Source organism: Olea europaea, unplaced genomic scaffold, assembly GCF_002742605.1.
Source record: "Olea europaea var. sylvestris unplaced genomic scaffold, O_europaea_v1 scaffold203, whole genome shotgun sequence".
NCBI classification, from domain to species: Eukaryota; Viridiplantae; Streptophyta; class Magnoliopsida; order Lamiales; family Oleaceae; genus Olea; species Olea europaea.
The window spans coordinates 474,587-490,763 of record NW_019238199.1 but is presented as its reverse complement, the minus strand read 5'-3'; the positions used below and the strand labels follow the sequence as shown (position 1 = coordinate 490,763).

At 29.5% G+C, this 16,177-nt stretch overlaps 1 protein-coding gene across 1 annotated transcript; it reads right to left on the bottom strand.

Annotated features, from left to right (window-relative positions):
- Nucleotides 1–491: 491 nt before the first annotated feature.
- LOC111379747 (NAC domain-containing protein 72-like) lies at nucleotides 492–11,640 on the bottom strand. The gene is made up of 3 exons (XM_023003185.1): nucleotides 11,460–11,640; nucleotides 11,054–11,355; nucleotides 492–527 (listed from the first exon to the last, which is right to left on the bottom strand). Exons 1-3 carry the CDS (start codon nucleotides 11,638–11,640, stop codon nucleotides 492–494), a joined length of 519 nt encoding a protein of 172 aa, XP_022858953.1.
- Between the last annotated feature and the right edge of the window lie 4,537 nt (nucleotides 11,641–16,177).

Below are 16,177 nucleotides of genomic sequence, written 5' to 3'. Positions count from 1 at the left end.
TCTATGGCTTCAAAAAGGGCCAAAAATGTACCCAGATGCACCCAAGCGGCACCTCGATGCCATGTAGCGGTGTTGCGGTGCCTCGTCTCTGTGCCACCTCTCAGGTAGGAAATCAGCACAACGTTTCCTTTAGTATTTTTATCATAAATTTTCCGCCTGATATTTGATTGAGGCAATTCAAGTTAGGTTGTAAAACTATTTCAAAAGGCTATAACTTTGCTTCAAATAGCTATTTTCCAATTCGAATGTTTACCCGGTAAAAAATGAGTTTTACTCTTGAACTGAAAATTCATAGCGTACTTAAGCGGTTAGAAATCAACGCCATGTCCATTTCTTGTTTATATTTCATTCCTTTTGACTTTTAATTGTATCCAATTGACCAATAGCATTCTCAAATCTTCATCATGAAGTTCAACAAAACTTTTGAGTGTTTTAAGTATTGGTCCCCGAAATTTTGATCTCTTACAACTTAGCCATTTTATCCAATTTTGTCAACTTTTTTGCTTATTTCCTTCAATCTCATCAACCTATACCACAACATCAAAAAACACATTAAAACGCTCTAAAACTCATGAGAATAAGCAAAATATCAAGTTTAAATAGTACCTAAAGTATGAGTGAAACCAATTGTATTATTGATATCATATACATAATGACCATTGTATCTTCAAAATTCATACAAATTACTAATTAAATTATAAATGTCCAGTCGAAATCATCCTTGTATCTTCAAAAAAAATTTACAACTCACTAGTTAAATTCTAAATACCAAACAAAAAAATAACCTAACGATCTCTAAAAATATACAAATCGTTGGTAAATTAACTTCCAAATACCCGAGAGAGTAAGATTGCTGAGGATGGTAACGAGGCTGGACTCTGTGGAGTTCGGTTTGAAATAGGGTCCACTCACATTATTTGAAAAGGAAAATGTTAAAAAAGTATTAGCAACTAAAATAATAAAAATAGGGGTGAAATCAAAACGGCAAAATTGGGGAACTAAGGAGAGACGGAGAAGCAGATGAGGCCATGTATAAAAGAATCTTTGCATTTAGGGAGAAAATTGGAATAGAAGAAGAGAAGTACATGGAAGCGATGGATTCCATATGGGTGGTTGGATTTTTGTGTATAAATTTCAGTATTTGTTGATACGTGGAGTATCGATGGACATGGTCCAATTTGGATTCGATCGAATTTTTGGGGTTTTAATAAGTGGAACCGCAGGGTCCAAATTTAATTATACAATCGTTCGGGTTTTATTTTATTTGATTCAATTCGGTTAGATTTCATTTAGTCCAGGGCTCTATACAGTAGTTAAATTTTTGAATATCTAAAATACAACTACATTAATTCAACTAATGATATTTTTTATCTTAATTCTTATAAAATAACATAGTTTAATCTTATATATTTTTTTCACCTTTCTTTGTTGAGTGCTTCATAGATTTGATTGTTAGAATCAAGGGAAGAGAAATGTAACGAGCTCAAAATGATAAAGAGAGGCATAGTCGAGCTTCCAATTTGTTTGCTCCAGAAATATGGAAATGGCACTACGGTAAAATGATAGATATTGGTAAAACTTATGTCAATTTGATTAAACTAGGTTGGGGGTGGAAATTAGAAATATGAACATCATATTTAGGGTTTGGGTTAACTTAATTTGTTAACAAATTTATTTAGATAAAAATAAAATAATTTGGCTTATTTAATATAAATAAATTACAAAATTAGAAAGATTCGTTCTTTATTTGGTTATTTGGTTCTTGTTCTAGAGTTTCTCGATTCAGATACATGTTCGAGTACTTAATTTAAGAAGAACGCTAAGTTCAATCCTATTTGAGTCGGATTTGGTTCGGTCCGATTTAGTTCGAGAGTTTTATCCAATCATAACGTGGAGTTCCAAAAATTCAAAATGGAGGCTATGGAGAATAACGAAAATAGAGGTTTTCGCAACGAGTTAGATTTGTTTTCCAATTTTTGCTGTCCAATTTGCTAACCACTAATTATTTTACATTAAAATATCACCTATTTTTAGGTATAAGGTATAGTTAGAAAAATATTGAACATATTAATTTAAAATGATGTGTCAATAATTAATTGAATATACGACAAATTGGTAAACAAAAAATTGGGCAAATGATCTCGACTCTTTTGCAACAGGGTTGGGTGGTTGTGGGTTGTGGCTGTGAAAATAATTGGGAATTGGATTCTTTAGAGAGAATGGAAAAGTTGGTGGGAAGGGAAAATTCGAAAGGGAGGGAAAATCAAATGAGAATAAAAATTGGTCGATCAAATTTTGCTTTTAAATTTAGAATTTATTAAACCAATTATAAATATATATATGTATTTAATTCGTAAAGAATATTTTAAATAATTAATAATCATTTTCATTTTATTGTTTATTAATCATTTTAACATTTATCTAAATTTTAATATTAATAGATCGTATCAAATGCAATCGAGAAGATTCTTTCATAGATTCGATTCAAAATTACGATCCTAAATGTTTTGGTTACATATAGTTATGACATCAAATCCTTATGTTATCTAAAATCGGAAAGTATATTTTATCGTACTTCAATTTATCAAATTCGTTTTTCCCTTTTTCTGAGTCTTTTATTGTACTTCGTTCATTTTTTTTTAATTCTTTTGAGTTATTTCCAAGTTTTTAAAAGATATTATCGGAACAAAAATAAAAAATGACTTTATCTAAATAGTTAAATAAGATTATTTATGCTACGATACTATCTACGTTGTGTAATTAAGATTTTGAGAGTCGTTATTTTATTGAAAACTTCGAAAGCATGTATGAAGTTCCTATAAATTTGTTAAAAAAGATTTGTCTAAATGAAAATTGAAAATATAAAAATTAACCTGACTTTGGCATTTCGAAAACTTAAAAATTGTATGATTGACTAATTGTATGATTTATTAATTAAATATAGAATTTTATAAATTTAGATATTTGATATATATTATTATTTTAATTATTAAATACTGAAAATGACTAAAAAATCAAAATAATATTAAAAATAAAAAAACACTTTTTTACCCCTAAACCTCGTCTAGACTTGTTTAAACTTGTAAAGTTTGAAACTTTGACTCCACGCCTAGCTACACTTTACGTTGTTTAGAACACTAATAAATTATGACCTATAAAATTTTTAATTTGTGATTGTGAAATTATTTGTGATCTATAAAATTTTTAATTTGAGACTCGGAAATAATTTGCGAATGATAAATTCGATAATTTGTTATCAAATTGAATAAAATTATGAACTTAGTATATTTTATTAATAAAATGTATTTTTAATTAATTATTTCATAAATAAAATTTAATTAATATATGATTTTTGAAATTTTAAAATTTATTTTTTAATTTTGAAATTTATCATACTTAATCTCTTAAATATAAAATTCTTACGTGAATAAATGTCTTAAATGTAGTCTATAACCCAGAAGTAACCAATGTGGTTGGCTAGCCCGGCTCAAATTGCAAAACCAATTTCGGTTTTCATTTATTGAACCAATTGCAATTTTATTTTATTTTTTTGAAGCCCAAAATAAGACCAACCCAACGTGAGCCACCTATCTTTCATCCTTTATTTTCTTCAGCCCACCGTCAATTTGAGAAATTGTCTCATATTGAAAACCAAATTTGAAATTTCCAAATCCTTTTAACCCCAAATCTTTCCCTAGCCAACCGTCCACCGGAGCTGTCGAGGCCGACCACAAACTGGAGTCTCTGTACTTTCATACTTTTTTTTTTATTTACTTCTTCCCCTAAATCTGTGGGGGAAAAAAACTCAATTAAAGGTTGAAAATTAACGAGTATACTAAAATATACCAGAAACTCTTTACGACAATATGCTTCTTGAATTAAATTAAACTCACATTTAGAAGGCGGGTGGGGGAATGCTATTTGATTTACCTAGACCAAAATGGTCTCACGACGTGCACGGTGCCACCTTCTGGCTAGCCGATTTTGCTTGTTTCTCGTAAATTCCAGGACTTCTTCTACAATTTCACCTAGGGCAATTTTTGGCCATTTAAATACTGTTATTTGTCAATTTATAAGAAGTCAAAGCAAAGATGTTTATATCATAAATATCAAATTTGAAAGTCATGAAAAATATTTATCAAGTTTAAAGGAGGATACTTGGTTGTGGCTTAGGACATTAGGTCATGTTGGGATGGATCTTCTCTCACAAATATTTAAATATTGTTTTGTCAAAGGTTTGTCAAATTTAAAGTTTGATAAAGATAAAATTGGGATACTTATCAATTTGGTAAACAAGTTTAAAGCTCTTTTAGATCTAAACTATATTCTTTCCTAGAACCGCTAGCTTGGGTAAAAAACATTATGCTTTCATCATCGTCGATGACTTTTCTAGATTCACTTGGGTTATATTCTTAAATCTTAAAGATGAAGTTTTGAATATATTCAAATATTTTTTCAAAAAGGTTCAAAACGAGAAAGGATACTTCATTATAACTATTAGGGGTGATCATGGTGGAGAATTTGATAATATCGTTTTTGATAATCTTTTGTAATGAAAATGGATATGAACATAATTTCTCGACTCCTAGAACTCCTCAACAAAATAATGTCGCAGAAAAAAGAACACACATTGCAAGAAATGGCTATGATTAATCGTTTGATTTCACGCAAGTGGACGAGATCTTGAAATAGTGTCGAACCTACGATGACTATGTTTTTTATTGAGTTAAAATCAATTGCAACTTTAATCGAATAGCAAACAAGTTGTTGTAATTTTTCTAACTAAACCTTAAATTATTAATCAAACTAGTGAAAGCAAGTAACTGTGTTTTTTAAATATGTGAAATGCATTGCTAAAATGTCAAATCTCCCTTATTATTCCATTTTTAATTTAACAATTAAATTAACAATTTGAAATCATTCGTGTTGGTCAATGTTCCTAATTTAATTGAAAGCCTTTCTCAATAGCTATCAAATCTATTTCTCCTCATGTGACCCTCTTATCTCTCAATGAAATATACAAACATATAAATACATGCATTAACAAGTGGTAGAACACCTATTGAAACCGTATAAAGCATAGAGATATATTTATATCCTATGTTGAACCGTATAATATTTATTATATTGTGCTTAAACCCTATTGTCTCTCTTGACAACAATAAAATCTACTAACAATTCAATTGGTAATCAAGCAATTGAAAAGAATGATAAAAACTATAATAAACACCCAAAATAAAACTAAAATAAAGTAAAAAAATATATATATATTAAAATCTAAAATTATCATAACAATTGTTCATCTCAACTTAGAAATTTATAAAACTAGTATAACATATCGAAATTACAAGAAATCATTTTTAAGTGAAAGGCATATCCCGAATTTTTGATAAATTATGAAGATGAAGATAAACCTGGAAATCTTGAGTCGCTTCAATGGTTTCTTGATGAATCTTCACTTGCACCTTCTCTTCTTTGTCCAAAAATCAAGTTTGAATCTTCACTTGATTCTATATTTGCAAGTCCCCTCCAATTATCTAACAAAATTAAACTATGAATTTGCCTTACCTTTGGTGTCTGCATTGAAGAATATTGGAGTATGAGATGCATATGAGAGGTGTAGGAGAGGTAGAACTGTTAAGTATTTGTTGGAGTAAAAAATTAGTCGAAAATCACGTCCAAATTAGTTTTGACAAGAGTTCCAATCACATACAAAAAAGTTATCTTCGTGCGTGCATGTTTTTGTATTTGCACAGCAGATATTTTGGTTATAACTTTTTCTCCTAATATTCGACTAAAGCAATCTAAAGTGGTTGGAAAGATAACTTAGAGAGTTGCAATTTTGTTGGCAATAGAAATTTTCCAATTCGGATGTTTACTATGCCAAAAATGGGTCTCAATCTTTAATTAAAAATCTAGAAGATATCTTGTGTAATTGAAAATCGATTTGTGGTAATACACCGATCATAATCCATTCCTTTTTGACTTCTAGTTTTATCAAATTGACTCCTAGCAATCTTCAACGTATATCTTGTGGCCCTAATCAACTATTAGATATTTAAATTTTGTCCTCAAACTTTATACTTCACCATTTTCGCCATTTTTCACTTCTTTCTTTCAATTCACTTCCAATTATCGAGTTTTACCTAATAAATGAAATATACAATAAATTTGCTTAGAAAATTATTAAATGCCTATATTTTTATGTCCAAATAAGTGTATAAAATATACTTATCAACCATGCTAAATGAAAATAGCATGCCAAAATACTTTTGGATCGAAGGCATTAACACTGCTTGCTATATTATTAATAGAACTTTAATTAGTCGAAAGAAAGCTAAAATCCCCTATGAGCTTTGGAGAAATCTTAATTCCAAATATTAGTCATTTCAAGTTTATTGGTTGCAAATGCCTTACTTTGAACACAAGAAAATTTGGAAAAATTTGATACATCCGATATTGGAATCTCTTTAGAATATTTCTCGACTAGCAATGCTCATAGAGCCTTTAGCAAAAGAACTCTAGTCGTTGAAGAATCTATGCATGTCATTTTTAATAAAACTAACCCCCTTGATCGTGAGAAAGGTATTGCTAATGATGCAGGTTTGGAAATTCCTTTCGAGCAAATGATTATTCAAGACCAAAATAAAGAAGATCCAAAATATGAACACAAGTACAAAGCAAACATTTAACAAAGAGAAGTAGAACCTAATGATATACAAAATGATCATTCTCTACCAAAATTATCAAGGCTTATTCATTCTCGTCCGAAAGAACTAATTATTGGTGATCCATCCAAAGGTATTACCGCAAGAGCTTTTGCTAGAAATCATCTAAACAGTTGTGCTTTATTTCCCAAATTGAACAAAAAAATTTCAAAGAGGTATAGTTTGATGAATTTTGGATTCTAGCTAAGCATGAAAACTAAATCAATTTAAAAGAAATCATATTTGAGATTTAGTTACTAGACCAAATTATCAAAATTTCATGGCGCAAAATGGGTTTTTAGAAATAAACAAGATAAAAATGGGATAATTGTGCTAATAAGGCTAAATTGGTAGCCCAAGGTTGTAATCAAGAAGAATGTACCAATTTTGAGGAAACCTTTACACCGACAGCTAGATTAGAATCTATTCACGTGCTTCTTAGATTTGTTTATCATAAAGGATTCACTCTTTATCCAATGGATGTCAAAATTTCTAAACGGCTTTATTCAAGAAGAAGTCTTTGTTGGACAACCCCCTATTTTAAAGATTACAAGTATCCGTACTATATTTTTAAACTTAGAAAGACTCTTTATGACTTAAAACAAGCTCCTAGAGTTTGGTATGAAAGATTGAACAAATTTATACTTTCAAATGGGTTTTCAATAGGAAAAGCGGATACTCCCCTTTTCATCAAAACTCAAAAAAAATGATATGATTGTTGTTCAAATTTATATTGATGATATTATATTTATTACAACTAATATCTATCTTTATGAAGAGTTTTCAAATTGCGTGAGCATGGAATTTAAAATGAGCATGATGGAAGAACTTAAATTCTTCCTTGGTCTCCAAATCAAGCAAACTAGTGATGGGATATTCTTCAATGAAAGTAAGTATATATTGTATATGCTAAAGAGGTCTGAAATGGATGACTTGAAGCCAATGAACACTCCTATGAGTACATCCATAAAATTGGACAAATATGATGAAGGTACTTTCGTTGATGTAACAAAATATTGACGATATTGGTGATATTAGCATTGCACAACTGCTATTGTGCATGACTCGATCTATGCCACTGTGAGTTGCTAATTAATTTATCTTTGTTGAGTACAGTGACAATGATACTTATCCTTGTTGTGTAATGCAGGTAAAGTCAGTCCTATGAGGTCATTGATATACGAATGTATCGAGATTGGTTGTGGTAGTTGTGGTTTTTGAGGTGGTTTTGTGGTTGTGTTGGTCATGTGGTGCCTTCGATAATTTTGAATGAGATTTTTGGGTGGTGGTTTTGATGTTGGTTGCGATGGTGATGATGTTGTTAGTACTGGTGAGGTGTGGTGATTGTGGCAGTGGTTGTAGGGTGGAATGAGAATGGGATGGGCCATGAGAGTGTTTGTGACTAATTATTTAGTTAATTGTGGCCAATAAATTGGTTAAATCGAGCAAAACGACTCGCTTTGTGACCATACGCTTCTTTTCAATGCTGAATAGCTGAATTTTTTCCATCCTCTCGTTTGTCTTACCTAGGTATGTTTTATTAATTTTTTATTTTTCCCTTTTTTCGGAGTCTTTTATTGTACTTCAGTTTATTATTATTTTGTTTAAAAAAATTCTTTTGAATTTAATTCCAAGTTTTTAAAAGATATTATCTGTACAAAATTTAAAAATGACTTTATCTAATTAGTTAAATAAGATTTATGATACGGTGCTATCTACATTATGTCATTAGGATTTTGAGACTGCTTATTTTGTTGAAAACTTCAAAAACATATATGAAGTTCCTATAAATTTATTAAATAGGATTTGTCTAAATGAAAATTGAAACTATAAAAAATAGTCAATTTTTTGCATTTCGAAAACTTAAAAATTGTATAACTTACTAATTGTAGGATTTTATAATTTTAGATGTTTGATATATATTATTTTAATAATTAAATAATTAAAAATGATTAAAGTCAAAATAATATTAAAAATAAGAAAACACTTTTTTACCACTAAACCTCGTCTAGACTCATTTAAACTCGTAAAGATTGAACCTTTGTCTCTACGCCTAGCCACACTTTACGTTGTTTTGAACACTAATAAATTGTGACCTATATAATTTTTAATTTGTGATTGTGAAATTATTTATGACCTATAAATTTATTTATTTTTTAAATTTGAGACTTAGCAATAATCTGCAAATGATTAATTTGATAATTTGTGATCAAATTGAATAAAATTGTGAACTTAGTAATTTTATTAATAAAATGTATTTTTAATTAATAATTTCATCAATAAAATTTAATTAATATCTAATTTCTAAAGTTTTAAACTTTATTTCTTATTTTTGAAATTGGTCATACTTAATCTCATATATGAAATTCTTCCATGAATAAATGTCTTAAATGTAGTCTATAACCCACCAATAACAAAATTACTTGGCTATCCCGGCTCAAATTGCAAAACCAATTTCGGTTTTAATTTTTTGACCCAACTATTTTTTTTTTCTTTTTTTAAAGCCCAAATATAAGACCAACCCATCTTTCATCATTTATCTACTTCAACGTGAGCCATCTATCTTCCATCCTTTCTTTTCTTCAGCCCACCGTCAATTCGAGAAATTGTCTCATATTGAAAACCAAATTTGAAATTTCCAAATCCTTTTAACCCCAAATCTTTCCCTAGCCAACCGTCCACCGGAGCCGCCGAGGCCTACCACAAACTGGAGTCTCTGTACTTTCATATCTTTTTTTCTTTACTTCTTCCCCTAAATCTGTGAGAAAAAAACTCAATTAAAGGTTGAGAATTAACGAGTATACTAAAATATACCAGATACTCATTACGACAATATGCTTCTTGAAGTAAATTGAACTCACAATTAGAAGGTGCACGTGGGAATGCTATTTGATTTACCTAGACCAAAATGGCCTCACGGTGTCGCGTGCCATCTTTTGGCTAGCCAATTTTGCTTTTTTCTCATAAATTTTGGGACTTCCTTTACAATTTCACCTAAGGCAATTTTTGGCCATTCATATACCATTATTTGTCACTCTTTGGGCAATACTCATAGAAGAACACTTAAAAAAATATTCAAGGAGAGAAGAATCAAGAAGAAAGAGAGAATATCTATCAAAATTTGGGAGTTTGAAAGGAATATTAAGATTTCGTCAATCCCTCATATCTTTAAGAATATATTCGTGGAACGGTTTTCTTCTACTATCTTGTATTTTTATATTTTCTTCTTCATTTTGCAATGGGTTCTTTCTTTGTTTCCTTTTTATGCTTCTATTTTGCAGTTGGCTAAGTGTTTAATGATGAGAGTTATGGTGTAACTCAACCCAAGTTTCATTAATGTCAATATTCATCATTTAATACTTTAATTACTATTGTTATTGTGCATTTATTATTTTGCTTCAATTTTCATGCATGTGGCCAATTGGTGATTTGTGCAATTATTGAGAGATTGTTGTGTATTCTTGACCAAAATAATTAATGATGTAGGTAGTTTTAGGAGATAGATATATACTTCAAACCCTAGATGGCCAATTGAGATATATTCATTACAGATTTAATGTGATTGGTTGAATTTTTATCAAAATAAAGATATAGTGGGTAAAACCAATCGATTGAGGATAAATTCGCTCGAGAAAGGAATTAAATAAACTTAGAAGGGGGGGGGGGGTCTAACATTGCAACTTGGTAGTTTGCATTTTTGATTTATTGAGATATTAAAGAAACAACGGTTAATTGACATCGTAAATTCCAACTCATTTATAAACCAAAATTCCTTCTCTTTCATAATTGTTTTTTTAATAGATCTTCAAATCCATTTTCTTATCCTTTTCTCATTTAATTAAAATTGAGTCAATAATTGTGTAATTAAAAAAAAAAAAAAAAGACTCCTTGAGGTTTCGATACTCGGACTTACAAGTCCGCTTTATTACTTGAACGCATCCATGCAATTACAGTATATAATTTTAGTGAACATGTTGTCTAAATTTGGGACCTGTACCATTTTGCTTCCTCCAACTCTCTAATTTATTATTATTATTATTATTATTTTATTTTATTTTATTTTTCTACCGATCTATCGTTACAGTATTCGTATGGAAGGAACTACATGCCAAGACTGGAGTTTGACTTAATTATTATGCCGTTATTTAATTTTACCTTTTTCCTGTTATTTAATTATACTTTTTTCAAATTTACTTTTTTAAATACTCCTTTTAAAGTGTTTGATTTATAGATTTGGTTTATTCTTGAAACTATCGTAAGAAGTTTCAATTTATTGCGACTTTAATTTTCCACTCACTTAAACGAATGCAATTAATTGACCAAATAATATGAAAACTTTTACATACCGTCTTGTCATCTGGAATTGCATTTGTAGAAGAACATGCGACGTCCTTCATCTGATGAATCGTAAACTCGTGCATTATCCAGTTAGTCTTCGTTCCTTTGTTGTTATTATCAGATTTCCTTTCATAATAGACAAGCACCTTTTTCCGTCCAACTTCTTGGCCATTGCTTTGGACAATGATGTCGCCTCCGGTGGCTTTCCAGTACCCATCAGCTGCTGTTCGGTCCGGCCGATCACCTTTATGATACTTCCTTGTTCTAAAAGTAAAAAAGTAGCCCTCATGTGTTCCATTCGTCCCGCTTTCTGACAATCACATTAATAAATTTCAAAGAACGTAAATATAAATGATAACCGATGGAGATAATATTAAAAGAACCATCAAGAAACAACGAAATAAATAATCTTACGGCAAAGATCGTTCGGATGGTACTTGTAGAGATCAACATCTTTTATGGCATCACTCGATATATGTTTATTCAGAATCCTGAGGTTCAAGTAGTGTAACAGTTCCTTGTCGGTCGGCTTGAATCGGTAACCGGGCGGAATATTTTCTTCAACATGAAAAGTAGAACCTTCTTGTGCGCCCATGACAACGTGTTTGCCTTTGTCAATTGTTTCTGGAAGTAATAGTAGAATTAAACGCAGAGATATTGTATTGATTAGGAGTATTATATATGGAGAGAGATAGATGGATAGAGTTAGAAGAGGATTACTATTCTGATAGAGTTAGGTCATTACACTTTCCATGCATCTCTGTTTATAAGTACACATAGAATTGGATATCGTGTATAGAATATGATTTCCTGATTGGTTGTTCATATGGAATAATTGTCTGACGTGGAATCGGAAGAACGAGAGGACTTCGGAGGGAAAGAAGTTCTGTTTTTAATACCAGAAATGAAGGAAGGGAAGGAAGAAGAAAGTTCTGTTTTATAATAATAATAAAATAAAAAAAATCAGTCATTAAATAATTCACAATTTCGGTGATAATTATTTGTGATTCTTTTTTTTTTTTTTAATTAATTAAATGAAACGAGCAGAATTTGACTGCCCGGGTCTGATTATTTGGGATTCAAGCAATTACCCAAACAACAATAATAAATGAACACTTTTAATTAATCAATTCTACGTTTTTTTTTTCCTTTTCTGTGTATTTAGGATTTAAGTAATGATAGGAGAAAAATATTTATTTTTTTTTTTTTTTTTTTTTTTTTTTTTTTTTTTTGCTTCCCTCTATGTATTTAGGATTTAGGTAATGATTGGACAAAAATATTTAGAACTCTAAGACGGGTCTAAAGTCATCTAATGAGTTCTAAATACCGATATATAATTTTCAAATTTTGAGACTCGATGATTTGATTCATTATTATCTATACATTCTCAAATCTTCATCATGAAGTTCAACAAAACTTTTGAGTGTTTAAGTATTGGTCCCCGAAATTTTGATCTCTTACAACTTAGCCATTTTATCCAATTTTGTCAACTTTTTTGCTTATTTCCTTCAATCAAATCAACCTATACCACAACATCAAAAAACACATTAAAACGCTCTAAAATTCATAAGAATAAGCTAAATATCAAGTTTAAATGGTACCTAAAGTATGAGTGAAATACACTCATCAAGATATAATCAAGAAGTACACCGGTTATATTATTGATATCATATACAGGATGATCATTGTATCTTCAAAATTCATACAAATTACTAATTAAATTATAAATGTCCAGTTGAAATCATCCTTGTATCTTCAAAAAACTTATACAACTCACCAATTAAATTCTAAATACCAAACGAAAAAATAACCTAACGATCTCTAAAACTATACAAATCGTTGGTAAATTAACTTCCAAATACCCAAGAGAGTAAGATTGCTGAGGATGGTAACGAGGCTGGACTCTGTGGAGTTCGGTTTGAAATAGGGTCCACTCTCATCATTTGAAAAGGAAAATGTTAAAAAAGTATTAGCAACTAAAATAATAAAAACAGGGGTGAAATCAAAACGGCAAAATTGGGGAACTAAGGAGAGACGGGGAAGCGGATGAGGCAATGGATAGAAGAATCTTTGCATTTAGGGAGAAAATTGGGATAGAAGAAGAGAAGTACATGGAAGCAATGGATTCCATATGGGTGGTTGGATTTTTGTGTATAAATTTTAGTATTTGTTGATATGTGGAGTATCGATGGACATGGCCCAATTTGGATTCGATCGAATTTTCAAGGTTTTAATAAGTGGAACTGGTGGGTCCAAATTTAATTATACAACCGTTCGGGTTCTATTTTATTTGATTCAAGTCGGTTTGATTCCATTTAGTCTAGGGCTCTATACACTAGTTAAATTTTTGAATATCTAAAATACAACTACATTAATTCAACTAATGATATTTTTAATCTTAATTCTTATTAAATAACGTAGTCTAATCTTATATATCTTTTGCACCTCTCTTTGTTTAGTGTTTCATAGATTTGATTGTTAGAATCATGAGAAGAGAAATGTAACGGGCTCACAATGATAAAGAGAGGCATAGTCGGGCTTCCAATTTAATTGCTCCATAAATATGGAAACGGCACTACGGTAAAATGATAGATATTGGTAAAACTTATGTCAATTTGATTAAATTGGGTTTGGGGTGGAAATTAGAAATATGAAAATCATATTTAGGGTTTGGGTTAAATTAATTTGTTAGCAAATTTATTTAGATAAAAATAAAATAATTTGTCTTATTTAATATAAATAAATTTCAAAATTAGAAAGATTCAGTCTTTATTTGGTTCTTGGTCTAGAGTTTCTTGTTTCAGATACATATTTGAGTACTTAACTTAAGAAGAATGCTAAGTTCAATCCTGTTTGAATCGGATCTGGTTCGGTCCGATTCGGTTCGAGAGTTTTATCCAATCATAACGTGGAGTTCCAAAAATTCAAAATGGAGGCTATGGAGAATAACGAAAATAGAGGTTTTCGCAATGAGTTAGATTTGTTTTTCAATTTTTGTTGTCCAATTTGCTAACCACTAATTATTTTACATTAAAATGCCACCTATTTTTATGTATAAGGTGTAGTTAGAGAAATATTGAACATATTAATTTAAAATGATGTGCCAATAATTAATTGAATATATGACAAATTGGTAAACAAAAAATTGGACAAATGATCTCAACTCTTTTGCAACAGGGTTGGGTAGCTGTGGGTTGTGGCTGTGAAAATAATTGGGAATTGGATACTTTAGAGAGAATGGAAAAGTTGGTGGGAAGGGAAAACTCGAAAGGGAGGGAAAATCAAATGAGAATAAAAATTGGTCGGTCAAATTTTGCTTTTAATTTTAGAATTTATTAAACTAATTATAAATATATATGTATTTAATTCGTAAAGAATATTTTAAATAATTAATAATCATTTTCATTTTATTGTTTATTAATTATTTTAACATTTATCTAAATTTTAATATTTTATAGATCGTATCAAATGCAATCCAGAAGATTCCTTCATAGATTCGATTCAAAATTACGATCCTAAATGTTTTGGTTACATATAGTTATGACATCAAATCCTTATCCCTACTATATAAAAAAGGGGAATGTGAAGGCACTGTAGAAAGTAACAGTGTCTTGATCTATCTTTACTGTAGCTTTTTTTTTTTTTTTTTTTTAATTGGGGGCCAAAAACGACGCCATTTGCTTGATATATATTTTATTTTATTGTACACTACCTCCAAATTTACTGCAACACGCAATTTCCATTCCTCCCCCACTCCGATATAGATATATATATAGTAGGGATATAAGAAAAAAATCACTTTTGTATATATATATAAAAAAAAGATAGAGATAATATGCGACAGAAATTTTTTTACAACATATTATTTGTAGGTAAAAAATTTGAAGAAAAAAGAATTAAAGAGAATTTTACATTTTTAAATAAATGTATAACGTAAAACTACAGCACACAAAAAAATATATACATATATAATCTCTCCGTACATGGAGCAAAAGCCTCCGTGCACAGAGACATTAGTCTCCATCGGAGACTAATGTCTCCGTGCATGGAGGAGGAAATAAAATAAAAATAAAAAAATTTGGAAGGCTCCGTGCACGGGGACCATGAATAATTTTTTATTTTATTTTATTTTTTTATACTTATGTTTTTGTGTTGATTTTCAGACTCATTACGGGATATCAAACGAAATCGAAATATTACATTCTTAATATAGTTTTGAAGTACTCGCGGCATAGTATTGCACGTCGTTAACGGTGCGTGAAACGGTCAATCCTAGCAAATGTTATGGGACGTCAAAATAGGCATTTTCAAACTATATTTCGAAATTTTCGATAACAAGTTAACTTTAAAAATTCATCGACGATTGTACGATAGTCGAATTGATAAATGTTTTACTTTCTCTTAAAGCTCATTTGGAGATCTATATTGTAGAGATATCGAATGATCTAAATAGATATAAAAAATAGTTAAACGGACATTAAACGTATGTGTTAAAAAATACGCATAAGCCGTTTTTTTTTAAAAAAATCAATTATTTTATTAGTATTTCAAAATTTTCGATAACAAGCTAACTTTAAAAATTCGTCGACGATTGTACGATAGTCGAATCGATAAATGTTTTATATTCTCTCGAAACTCATTTTGAGAGCTATATCGTAGATATATCAGATGATTTAAATAAATATCGAAAATAGTTAAACGGAGATTAAACGTATGTGTTAAAAATACGTATACGTCATTTTTTTTTAAAAATCAATTATTTTATTGCTATTTATTCTTTCTTCGCAACAATTTTCTTAATGCATCATTTTACCCAAAAAAATTATGTGGTATAACGGAATTTTTTTCTTCATGCACGGAGTTAATATGTTTTTTTCATCATTTTATATATTGAATTATTACTAGAAAATTAAATTTTATCTTAAACTATTAAAAAAATACTGATTAATAATAAAAAAATTGAAGAAAAAAATTAAAAAGAATTCTAAATTGAAAAAACTATTATTTATAACGTAAAACTACATAGAAAAAATTCTCAAATCTAAGTTTCTGTTTGAAATTATTAAGAGAAAAGAATTATAAATTGAAAAAAAAAATTATAATGTGAACAATAAAAATTAAAATTCTTTTTT

Bases quoted from the DNA above. Each gene is read 5' to 3' on its own strand.
- LOC111379747 (XM_023003185.1), bottom strand. From the start codon at position 11,640: ATGGGCGCACAAGAAGGTTCTACTTTTCATGTTGAAGAAAATATTCCG. The intron at 11,356-11,459 runs GTAAGATTATTT...TGTGATTGTCAG, and splicing joins CCATCCGAACGATCTTTGCC to AAAGCGGGACGAATGGAACA. The intron at 528-11,053 runs GTATGTAAAAGT...GTTGTGGTATAG, and splicing joins CAATTCCAGATGACAAGACG to GTTGATGAGATTGAAGGAAA.